This window comes from Jaculus jaculus, chromosome 1 (genome assembly GCF_020740685.1).
Source record: "Jaculus jaculus isolate mJacJac1 chromosome 1, mJacJac1.mat.Y.cur, whole genome shotgun sequence".
NCBI classification, from domain to species: domain Eukaryota; kingdom Metazoa; phylum Chordata; class Mammalia; order Rodentia; family Dipodidae; genus Jaculus; species Jaculus jaculus.
In genome coordinates, this window is record NC_059102.1 from 66130451 (window position 1) to 66143356 (window position 12906).

Consider the following 12906-nt stretch of genomic DNA (forward strand, 5'->3'; position numbering starts at 1 on the left):
TTGTAAACCAGTTTCTGACAAAGAGAATGAAAGTACCCTCATGTACCCCTTATCTTTGGGGCACGTACTCCAAGGCCCCTCTGTAGGTACCTGATGATAAAGTTTGATTTATAAATTAGGCATAGAAAAAGATAGAAAATAAAATATTAGTAGTATAGCAATTTGTTGTAGTAAGTTATATAAATGTGTTCTCTCTCAAAATATCTGTACTCACATCTCTTCTTGGGTGATATGACATGATACAATGGCTTTGTGGTGAGATGGAGTGAGGAGAATAACGTAGGCATTATGACATAGGATTAGGCTACTGTTAAAGGTTACTTGAACTGTGATATCACAAGCACCATGATACCAGTGACACCACAGCAGCCAACCTAATAGCAGCGAGAGCTGCTGATGGACAGATGCACGTCACAGAATGGACACACTGGACAAAGAGATGGCCCAATTCCCTGCCGGGATGGAGCAGGGCAGTATGAGATTTCATGAACTTGCAAAGGCTTACAGTTCAGAAGGGGTGCTTTGCATCAGTTGTCCTGCTCTTCAGGGTTTTACTGCACCAACGGCTAAGAAGTCCCGGGGGAACATAAATGATTTGGAAACGGCTATATTTCTGAGGGCCTGCGCCATCTAGGCACTGAGTTAGAAGCTGCACATGTATCTTACCACTAACACTCACCAGAATCTTACTGTGCTCCCCAATTTATAAGTAAGGAAAGTAGCATGCCCCAGCACAGAGGCCACAAAGGCAAAGTGAAGGGCTGTGGAGGTGGCTCGCACTTACCTGCAAAACCTAACAACCCATTTTTGATTCCCCAGGACCCACATAAACCCTGATGCACATTTGCAGCCATGGGAGGCCCTGGCAGTGGCTAGAGACCCATTGTCTCTCTCCCTCTCTCTCTCCCTCTCTCTCTCTCCATGCAAATAAATAAACAAGTAATTGCATATCTTAAAAGACCAAGTGAATATTGGAAGTGTACTCATACCAATCTGTCAGTGCTTCTTCATTAACCAACCTTTGCTCTGTTGAAGTTGAATTATTGTCTCTTTTTATTCCTTATATAGCCATTAGTAACTACCTTTTCCCAACTCATTTCTGACCTCTTTAGATGACCCACAAATTAAAAAGGCATTAATGCCAGAAGAGAAGCATTTGTTTTCCCCCAGTTAGTTGACCATTCAGCCCCAATTTCCTTCAAGACTGGGAGGAGCAATTCTTTCAGAGCAGTGGGATACTGAGGTGTCACTAGCCTACCCATGTGATCAGTAAAAAAATCTAGACAATGGCCTTGGAGTCCTGCACATGATAGAATATGAGTGTGTGTCCCCTATTTTGAGTAATGTGATTGTTGCAAGGCCCATCTTTGATGTTGTGTGTATATGTATGTTCGTGTATGTGCCCATGCACATGTGCATGTAGGTGCATGTGCAAGTATATGCACATGCTTGTGGAAGTCAGAGGGAAACCTCAGATATTATTCCTCAGGAATGCCATCCACCATGATTTTTTTTTGTTTGTTTGTTTTTGTTTTTGTTTTTTTTGAAACAGGGTCTTTCGCAGGCCTGGAACTTGCCAAATAGACTAGATTGACTGGTCAGTGAGCCCCAGGGATTTACCTGTCTCAATCTCCCCTGCACTGAGATTACAAGTAAATATCACCACACCCAGCTGTTTTTTTTGTTTGTTTGTTTTGTTTTTTGAGGTAGAGTCTCACTCTAGCCCAGGCTGACCTGAAATTAACTGTGTAGTCTCAGGATGGCCTCAAACTCATGACAATCCACCTACCTCTGCCTCCTGAGTGCTGGGATTAAAGGTGTACACCACCACGCCCAGCTCACCCAGCTATTTTTAATGGATTCTGGGTACAAAACTCAGGTCTTCATGCTTGCATGGCAAACACTTTAACAACTAAGCTACCTTCCTAGCCCTTTGATTTATTTTAAAGAGACAGTGTCTCACTATGCTGCCCAGGCTGGTCTCAAACTCCTGGACTCAAGAGATCCTCTCACCTCAGCTTCCATGGCAGCTGCAGTACTGGTGTATATTTGTATTGACCAGAAAAACAAAGGACAGAGTCTGTGGACCATATAAGACTGAACTTGCTTTGAGGGATTATACTGCTACTCTGAGCAACTGCCCTCTTGGTTGTGATGTATGCTAGAACAGCAATAAAAATATTAATAATTCATGATCCACAATCCCCATGGGATTGACCTGCATCCCCAAAGAGGAAGGCCTCTTCAGAAAAGGGGCAGGAAGGAGGGAAAGGAAGGTACCAACATGTGATGTTTATATACAAAATATATTCCTATCTAATAATAAAAAAGGAAAATAATTATTTATTTATTTATGTGGAGGTGTGGTATATATGGGTGAGCCAAGGTTTATTACCATTAAAAACAAATGCCAGATGCATGTGCCAGTTTTTGGATCCAGCTTTACATGGGTGCTGGGGAATTAAGCCTGGACCAGCAGGCTTTCTAAGCAAGCATCTTTAACCACTGAGAAATTTCCTGAGCTCCAAGCAATAAAAATTTTAATGAGATCAGGGGCTGGAGAGATGGCTCAACAGTTAAGGTGCTTGCCTGCAAAGCCTAAGGACCTAAGTTTTATTCCCTAGTACCCATGTGAAGTCAGATGCACAAAGTGGCACACACATCTGAAGTTGTTTGCAATGGCCAGAGGCCTTGACATGCCCATTCTCTCTCTCTCTCCCTCTTTCTCTCTCTCAAATTAACAAAATGTTTTTAAAATTTTTAATAAACCTGGTATGGTGGTGCATGCCTTTAATCCCAACACTCTGGAGAAAGAGGTAGGAGGATCACTGAGAGTTTGAGGCCACCCTGAGACTACATAGTGAATTCCAGGTCAGCATGGGCTAGAGCAAGACCCTACCTTGAAAATCCAGAAAGAAAAATAAAAGAAAATTTTAATGAGATCATAACATGTAATAAAATGGCACTAGGTATTCAGAAATGAAATCAGCATTGGAGGCAACTGCATTTTTAAAAATATGGTGAATACTTATTAAGGAAAGGTTTTAGCAGTAACATGTAGCATTGTTGTAATTGTTTCAGAGCCAAAAAAACAACCCTCAGGAGGCTGAGACAGAAGGATCACGGGGTCCGAGGTCAGCTCAGTCTACATAGTAAGATCTTGTCTCAGAAAAACAAAAAAGGCAACCCAAAAAGTTAAGGTGCATTCAAAACTGCTCTGATGGTTGGAAATGTGTTTTTCATGAAGCCCTGGCGGTCACTGTCTTGGATGAGGCCTAAAGCCATGCAGCTCTTACATGAAATGTACTTATCTGGGCCGAAATCTTTTGAAATTAAATACTTTGAATTTAACACACATAGTCTAGCCTTTTTATTTTCTTTGAGACTATATAATTAGCCAAGACTGACCTCAAATTTATAACCCTCTTGCCTCAGCCTTCCAAGGGCTAGGATTATAGGTATGTGCCACCATGCCTAGCTACCCATTTCTTATTGAAAGAATTGTCTTCTTAAATAGAAGTAGTAATAAATCATTGACATTTTTGTTTGTAAATGACAGACTAATTTATAATTTGGCATGTTTCTGGAGAATACTTTCAGCAAAAATGGTTGTCTGAGAAGCCTACGCATATGAAATGATTACAGCCACTTAATTCATAATTGTCAAAGGTTAGAAACAACCATGATGGCTTTTAGCAGGTGTGTTAGCTTCCCATCATGGTAACAAAAGAGCTGAGAGAATCACTTCATAAAGAGGGAAAGTGTCTCTTGGCTCATATCTTTGGAAATTCCACCCCAATAATCCTTGGCCTCATTGCTCTGAAGCTGTGGCAATGTGTACTGAAGAGTGATGACCTCTTTGCCAGGTAACAGAAAGAGAGACAACAAATATTCTGGCTTTCTGCCGTCCCTTCAGAAAGCACTCCTCCAATGACCTCAACATCTCCTACTAGGCCCACCTTGAAGAAGTTCCACCACCTCCAGTAGTGCCACCTTGCCAACCACTCCCTCTACGCCTTTTAGACTCTGATGATGCAAACTAGTGAATGGATAAATCAAGATAAACTGAGCCAGGCCAAGGTAGGAGGATCACTGTGAGTTCCAGGCCAGCCTAGAACTACAGAGTGAGTTTCAGGTCACCCTTGTCTAGAGTGAGACCCTACCTCGAAAGAACAAACAAACAAACAAACAAAGATAAATTAAGGCACATTAAAATATTAATAAGTTCATTTGAGCATCCAGACATACATAAGTCAGATGGCACCAGACTGCTCCCCTGTGGTGTGAGGAATTGCATAAGGTATTGTCAGAAGCAAGACAAAGAAGAATGATTGACTGGTTAAAGTGGGAAGTTCCATGTCAGAGGTTACTTGGCAACTTCTGATGGGTTAAGCTAATGCTTCCTTTTATTATTTGCATTGGATTTTGGTTGGCATATGCGGTAGTGACATCCCAACTGAATTGTTTATAACATCCACCAGTGGACTTTTATTCAGCACTAAAAAAAAGTGAGCTATCAAGCCACAAAAAGATAAGGATGGCTGAGTGTGGTGGCACATGCCTTTAGTCCCAGCACTCAGGAGGCAGAGGTAGGAGGATCACCCTGAGTTTGAGGCCACCTTGAGAACTCTAGGTCAGCCTGGGCTAGAGTGAGACTCTACCTCAGGAAAAAAAAAAAAAAAAGATGAAGCAGGCCGGCCATGGTGGTACATGCCTTTAATGCCAGCAATTAGGAGTTTCACTATAAGTTTGAGGTCAGCTTGGAACTATACAGTGAATTCCAGGTCAGCCTCAGCTACAGTGCGACCCTACTTCAAAATAAAAAAGAAAGAAAGAAAGGAAGTAAAGCATAAAAAAGTAATACCTTTCTTTTGCCTATTGGCTCTGTTGCCTCCCAACAGTTTCTATTTCCCACTTACTAAGCTAATAGCACTTTCAACAGGTTTCTCTTTTGCTTTTTGCTTGAATTCTTGCCTTTCTTTTCAGCATTTCATCTACCCTCCTCTAATCCTCTCGAGAATAGGGAGAATCTGAAGGGTTGTTTTTTTTTTTTTTTTTTCTGTTTCCCTTTAGTTTCTTTACTAGAATTGCTGCTATTTAGTGTCCACAGAGGACTGGTTCCAGGAGCACCTCTTCCCCACACACATACCACTGATACCAAAACCTATCGTTGCTCAGGTCCATTATATAATTTGGCATAGTATTTTCATATAACCTACACATATGGCCCCTGTGGTGGTTTGAATCTGATGCCCCCCCTGCCCCGCATACACTCATGTGCTTTGCGTATTTGGTCCCCAACTGATGGCAACTTGAGAGGTGGAGTCTTGCTGGAGGAGGGGTGTTTCTGGGGGTGGGCCTTGAGGGTTATTAGCCCCCAGCTTGCCTGTGTCAGTTTAGCTCACTCTCCTGCTGCTGTTTTCATCCTGCTGTGGCAGAGGTGATGTCCAACCTCTGCTCAGGCCATGCTTTGCCTGCCATCACAAAGCTTCCCCTCAAGACTGTAAGCCAAAAGAAAAATGCTCCACCCTTCAGCTGCTTTTGGTCAGGTGTTTTATACCAGCAATGCAAATGTAGATAGAACACCCTCCCTCAAACTTTAAATCATCACTAGATGATTTATATACCTTCTGCAATGCAAATGCTATGTAAATAGTTATTGTACTGCATTGCTTAGGGTATGATGACAAAAAATAATGACAGTAAGTCTAACTACACAGCACTTTGCCAACAGAAGTAAAATCTGCCTACTTAATGGGTCAGCAGTGTTCTCTGGAGACCTTGCCCATGCCTAGCACTGAGAATTCTCTGGGTGGACATGGTGGTGCATGCCTTTAATTCCAGCACTTAGGAAGCAGAGGTAGAAGGATTGCCATGAGTTCGAGTCCATCCTGAGTCTACATACTGAACTCCAGGCCAGCCTGGGCTAGAGTAAGATCCCACCTCAAAAAAAAAAATCTCTGGCAGTTGGGCCCCTTTCCCATTTTCCCCTTGCCCAAAGCCCCCATCTTTTACACACATGCTTACTTCTGGGAGTGGCCTGCCCAGCCCAAGACTACTGGTGTGGCTTAATCACCAAATCATCAGTTACTAGGTAGGGGCCCACCAAGAATAACAGACACTCCTATCCCTTGAGACATTCCAAGTCTTTAGATCTGGGGAGAAAGACAACACGTCTATTCCTGTGACCACAAATCCCTTTCTTCACATGAAGGAACAGCTAATCCACTGACTTTCCATTCACGTTAAAGACATAATTGAGAATGCATTGCATTTCTTTAATTTTGAAATCTTCAAATCCAGTCAAACTTGAAGTGAGCATATAATACATTTCTATCCAATGTCAAATTCATGTCTTAAATGTTAAATTTTTATTAGTATAAATTAATTTTAAAGAATAGTAGGTTTCATTGTGAAGTTTTCAAACATGTATCTAATATAATGTTTGGATCATGCTCATGACTAAGAAAGACGTGGCTAGACAAAGCAGCTGAACGTTTGTATGTAAAGAAACATGCTCTTGGCTTTTTCTGGATACTATTTAGGTCCTCTTCCTCTATCTAAACTGCTTCATTTTCTCACTTTTCTTTCTTAAAATCACATTTCAAGTGTGACATTTATTCATGACTATCTTATTCCTGTCACACTCGATACATTTATGTTCACTGAATGAAAATAAATGAAAAAGGACTATTACATGTACCTGGGTTAATTTTTTTTCTTGAGATATGGTCTCACTCTAGCCCAGAATGACCTGGATCTTACCTGAGAAAGAACCTAGAATGTGAGGGTTCAGGCATGTTTGGAAAGTCAGTATATGTAGAGAGCAGATTTCTGGAAGAAAGACAGGCATGCAAAGATTCCTGTAACAGGTACTCAGAGCACCTTCATTTTGAATGCAGTATGTGTGTTTGTACATGAACACATGAAAGAAGCCACGTGGTTGGCTGAGAGCATCCAAAAGTGAATGAGAAATTTTCTTTCTTTCTTTCTTTCTTTCCTTCCTTCTTTTTTTTTTTTTTTTTTTTTTTTGAGACAGGGTCTCAAACTCAAGCTGCCCAACTGGCCTCAAATACACTAGCTGAGAATGGCCTGGAACTCCAGATCTTCCTGCCTCAGCCACCTGAGTGCTGGGATTACAGGCAGGCGGGTGCCACTATGCTCAGCTGAGGTTGCAATTTTCAGGCCATGAACACTTCTGAACATTTTGGAAATATTTTTACTTTTCTTTTTTTCCAAGGTAGGGTCTCACACTAGCCCAGGCTGACCTGGAATTCACTATGGAGTCTCAAGGTGGCCTTGAACTCATGGAAGTGCTCCTACCTCTGCCTCCGGAGTGCTGGGATTAAAGGCATGCGCCACCATGCCCAGCTAAAAATATTTTTAAATGTATTAAATGTTTTTCAAATAATATTAAGTTGGATCAAGTTGTCCTCTACTGCAAAGCAGAAAATAATGACAATTAGGAGATAAAGTAGTGAATCGTGGACTGGAGAGATGGCTTAGTGGTTAAGGCACTTGCCTGAAAAGTCAAAGGACTTTTCATGCCCCATAACCCATGTAAGTCAACTGCACAAGGTGGTGCATGCATCTGGAATTTGTTTGCAATGGCTGGAAGCCTTGGTGCACCCATTTTCTCTCTCCCTCTTTCCCTCTCTCAAATAAATACATAAAAATAAGATATTTTTTAAAAATAGTGAATCATCAAATAGCTAAGTTATATAAAACTAACAGTAATTGCCAAGAATGCCTATCCCTTTCATTTTATTTTTCTAGACAGTCTTTCCTCAGTCTTTCCTCTGTGGATGATGTGGATCTATTTTGGTTGACAAGAGCAGAAGCACTCACTGTTCTTTCAGTTGGAATTCTTTGTTAACTCTAGCTGGTCAGCTTCTTCAAGTATGTTCTTCCCTCCACAGGGGCTTCTATGCAAAAGATGGTGTCTGTGAACAGTGTAGCTCTCCTTGCAAAACCTGTGGGGAAAATGCCACCAACTGTCACTCTTGTGAAGAAGGGTTCGCTCTGGACCAAGGAACATGCTGGGAAACCTGTCCCGAAAGGCATGTGGCTGTGCAAGGGGTGTGCAGGCCTTGCCCAGAGATGTGTCAGGACTGCATCCACGAGAAAACATGCAAAGGTACCTGGGAGCATCCCAGGGGGGAGCTGGGCTCGATGAGCCACCCAACTGAGGGCCATCACTTGGGGACGGTAATGAGAATCATCACCAAAGAGAATCATTCTTTCCACCGTTACTGTGTCTCCCTGCCTCTTCTTAAGGAAATTAATGATTTCCTTACAGATTCTATAAGCTAAGTCAAATATATTGTCTTACATATACACATGTACACACAAAGTTAACTTGAACACAACTCTCACCTTAAAGAAAATGAAATAGTTTATTCTGGGGAGATAAATATGAATGGCCATGTTCCAGAAACACAGGTTTAAGTTCTTCCAAACACCATGTCCTAATGCACTATTTCATGAAGGTTTTATAGTTACAGAATAAAAGGAAGTCATAAACCAAGGCACTGTTCAAAAGCACTGGTGGAAACAGGTAGATGGCTTATATAAAACCAGGGAAATCTGTTATTGATTTTAGGTACTATCTGACAATGATACGCTCAGATTTTGTGTTGGTAGAAGTTCTATTAATACATTCCAAAAGGATTTATCTTGGTAGTCACAAGGATGATAGGCCAGACACAGAAGTTGGCAATGAATGGCTATTGAGAGGCCAAAGATAATCCAATATAATTGGCTTCTGAATCTGCAACATTCCAACTCACTACAGTCACAAATTGTGATTCATTGCAGAATCTGTATGGTGTTTTTCTGGAAACTTCAGTCACACATAGCATGTCCCTAGGCATTAGAGATACAGGTAGAACTCAACATTCCCATTCTTTGAGTTCAGAGTCTCATATTGAATTGCTAAACAACCAGACATGGTGATGCACACCTGAAATCCCAACACACTGGACTTTGAGGCAGGAGAATCAAAAACCTAAGGCCTAAAGCCAGGAGTGGTGGCGCACTCTAATCCCAGCACTAGGGAGGCAGAGGTAGGAGGATTGCTATGAGTTTGAGACCACTCTGAAACTACATAGTGAATTCCAGGTCACCCTGGGCTAAAATAAAACCCTACCTCAAAAAAAAAATATATATATATAAGGCCTGGATTATATAGTGAAATCCTGTCTCAAAAACAAGAACACAGGTGATTAGAGAAATGCAGATATAAGGATAAGAAAGAAAAGGTTGGGCTGGAGAGATGGCTTAGCGGTTAAGCGATTGCCTGTGAAGCCAAAGGATCCTGGTTCGAGGCTCAATTCTCCAGGACCCATGTTAGCCAGATGCACAAGGGGGCGCACGCGTCTGGAGTTCGTTTGCAGTGGCTGAAAGCCCTGGCGCGCCCATTCTCTCTCTCTCTCTCTCTTTACCTATCTGCCTCTTTCTCTCTGTGTCACTCTCAAATAAATAAATAAAAATGAACAAAAAAAATTAAAAAAAAAAGAAAAGGTCAAGCAACTTTAAACTGAGATAGTGGTAACACTGTGAACAAGAGAAAACTTCTCCTGAATTGTCTCCCCAGAAGTGTGTTCAATTTCCTCACCAAAATGAGACAGATTCACATATTCAGTGCTTTTCTATCCAAAGAATTCTCTTTGTGTGATTTACGGTGTTTCCCCATATCCTTTCTCAAATACAAAGAGGAATACAAAATAAACTTACAATGCATTCTTCATGCTAATCAAACATTTGTTCTTTACTCTATCAATGAATTGAAAAATTAACTAATCCAGAAATTCTTAAACTGCTTGCCATAGAAGTGAAGCCTGGGGTGTTTGACATAGTTTTAAATATCTGCTCATGCTTTTCATCTCTCTAAATAATACTGCCAGCATCTGCTAGCACTCTCTCCCACAGCACTGTGACCTTTTGCACCTGAGAGGAACAGGCCATTTCTCCGCACAAATACAGATCATCTGATCAGGCACATGTGGCCTCCTCCTCCCAAAGCAGGGCTCATAAGCATAGAGAATATTCCCTGGCAAATAAGACTAGCAAATGTAGAGCCAGGTCAAATGATCCCAAGAGCCGAGAAACAGACTAACCCACCACAAGACCAGTGAGTGCCTCTTACCACTCCAGGGGATAACCTCCTCCCTCATCCTTTCCCCAGAATGTCTGCCTGACTTCTTCCTGCATAATGACCAGTGTCATGAGTTCTGTCCCAAGCACTTCTATCCAGACTTGCACCAGTGTGTTCCCTGCCATGAAAACTGTCTGGAGTGCAGTGGCCCCAAGGCTGATGACTGTGAGGCCTGTGCCGATGCGGCCATGGTCCTTTATGGCGGACTGTGCTTGACTGAGTGCCCAAGTGGAACTTACTATGAAGTTGACACTGAGGACTGCAGAGGTAAGGATCCCCAGCTGCACAGATAAGCCTGGTACCCAGGGAGCCTTCTGCTGACATAAAACAGGCTCTGGAGCCTGCCTACTTCCCACACCAGAGCTCTCAGCCCACCCTTAACCTTCCTACTTAAAGGAAGCCAGTTTTGAAAGGAGTCTAATTAGTTTTTAATGTATTATTCATAAGCTTTGAACAGGCCAGTTTCACTAGCTATAGATCACATGGACCCTACTGATAATGAATGTGAACTACCCAACCAGAAGGATTGGCGGGCTGGTGGGATGGTTAAGGCGCTTGCCTGCAAAACCTAATGACTGGGGTTTGATTTCCCACATAAAGCCATATGCACAAAATGGCCTATGCATCTGGAGTCTGTTTGCATTGGCTGGAGGTCCTGGTGAGGCCATTCTCTGTCTCTTCTCTTCTCTCTCTCTCTCTCCTTGCAAATTAAAAAAAAGATTCTTCATATAAAGGTTTCCAAGAGATGATGAGCTTTCAAAAGGTGCTCTAGGGCTGGAGAGATGGCTTAGCAGTTTAGGCACTTGCCTGCAAAACATGAGGACCCAGGTTCAGTTCCCTAGTACCCAAGTAAGCCAGATGCACAAGGTGGCACAAACATCTGGAATTCATTTGTGGTGACTAGAGGCCCTGACATGCCCATTCTCTATATATCTACCTCTCTCTCTCTCTCAAAATGAAATAAAATATTTTATTCAATATTTTATTTGTTTATTTAAGAGAGAGAATAAATGGGCACACCAGGGCCTCTAGCCACTGTAGACAAATGCCAGATGCATGTGCCAATTTGTGCATCTGGCTTATGTGGATTCTGGGGAGTCAAACCTAGGTCCTTGGGCTTCATAGGCAAGCACCTTAACCACTAAGCCATCTCACCAGCCCAATAAATTTTTTTTTTAAGTTGCTCTAAATGAGACATTGTTGCTAAGGTGTTAAGCCACTGATAGGCTCGGAGGTACGTCTGAGGGGGCCTTTATAGGATAGAGCACTCTAATGTTACACACAAAGTCAAATAGCCATTTGTTCTCATTTTGCAATGGGAACACTTCATCCCAAGTCTGTAGTCTCAGCAATTGGGAGGCTGGGGCAGGAGGATTGTAAGGTCCAGACCAAGCTGGGTAATATAGTGAGTACTAGGTCATCCTGAGCTACAGTGAAACCCTGTCTTAAAAAGTGTGCATGCTTATGCAGGACATGGTGGCACATGCCTTTAATCCTTTCACTTGAGAGACTGAGCAGGAAGAGTGCCATGAGTTTGAGGCCATCCTGAGACCACCCAGTGAATTTCACATCAGTCTGAGCTACAGTGAGACCCTACCTTTTTGGCAGGGTTGGGGGTGGGGGAGAGAACAAGAAAGAAAAAAAAGCTCATGCTCATACAAAAGAGAAAGAGAGACACATAGACAGAGAAGCAGAAAATGCTCTACTCACACTCTAGGCACAGAGCCCTAGAAGTCTCCATGAGAATGGAATTTGTTCTCCAGAAGCATGCCCTAGCTGTGGCCTTCTCTCAGCCTTTCTCCCTCACATGCCTGCAGATTGCCCCGAGTCCTGTCAAACCTGCTCATCATCCTGGACCTGCTTGAGCTGTGCAGAAGGCCTGAAGATGAGCAAGCACATGGCCTGTGTGCCTCCCAGCGAGTGTGCCAGCATCGAGTACTGGGATGAGGGGGCCCACAGGTGCCAGCCATGTCACAGGAAGTGCTTGAGCTGCTCGGGGCCCTCCGAGCACCAGTGCCACACCTGCCCCAGGGACAGTCTTCTTCTCAGTGAGTTACAAGCACCCCAAAGATGGCTTTGTTTGTCTCTCACTCTGGAAACTCACCAGGCAAGATGGCAGATGCCCAGTGGACATTCATGTCCTTCTTTCTTGTAATTTGTGATTTTCCTTTGGAAAATTTTCAAACCTACAGAAAATCAAGCCTTGAAATAGTAGAAAGAACATCACACTTTACCCACTTTTCCACTAGAAAACTTTATGATTTATTTTCTCCAACTACCACTCTTCTCTTTCTCTAAAAAAAAAGCATATGTGTGTATGTGTATAATTTTCTTAATCCACAATCTACCTTTTTCCAAAGCTTTGGAGGGTAAGTTTGATACATCATGGTCCCTTTCCCATGAATACTTTACAGTGTTTCCTTCTACATGGACACTTTCTTACATTACCACAGGGCAGTTGTCAACTTTGATAAATTTAGATTGATACAATTTTTCAACATCCTATTCCTATTAAAATGTTCCCAGCACCCATTAGGAGCAGGTTCAGTGTAGTGTTAGAAATGAGTTTAGCTTCCATGTCTCTTTAGCTCCTCGATCTAGAGCGTGTCTGCTGACTCCTTGTCTTTTGTAAGGTGAATGCTTTAGAAGAATGCAAGCCCCTGTGTTTTTTTTTTTTTTTAATTTATTTATTTGAGAGCAACAGACCCAGGGAGAAAGACAGACAGAGGGAGAGAGAGAGAATGGGCATG

General features: G+C 42.4%; 1 protein-coding gene across 2 annotated transcripts in view; it reads left to right on the forward strand.

Annotated features, from left to right (window-relative positions):
- Positions 1 to 12906, forward strand: part of Pcsk5 (proprotein convertase subtilisin/kexin type 5) — a 496681-nt gene that overhangs the window by 459546 nt on the left and 24229 nt on the right. Inside the window, exons 31-33 of one of the 2 annotated variants that reach the window (XM_045145561.1) lie at positions 7920 to 8137; positions 10187 to 10423; positions 11974 to 12204. In XM_045145561.1, coding sequence (XP_045001496.1) covers positions 7920 to 8137; positions 10187 to 10423; positions 11974 to 12204 — 686 coding nt within the window. The remainder of the gene's footprint in view (positions 1 to 7919; positions 8138 to 10186; positions 10424 to 11973; positions 12205 to 12906) is intronic. The other variant, XM_045145571.1, reaches the window with a different exon arrangement.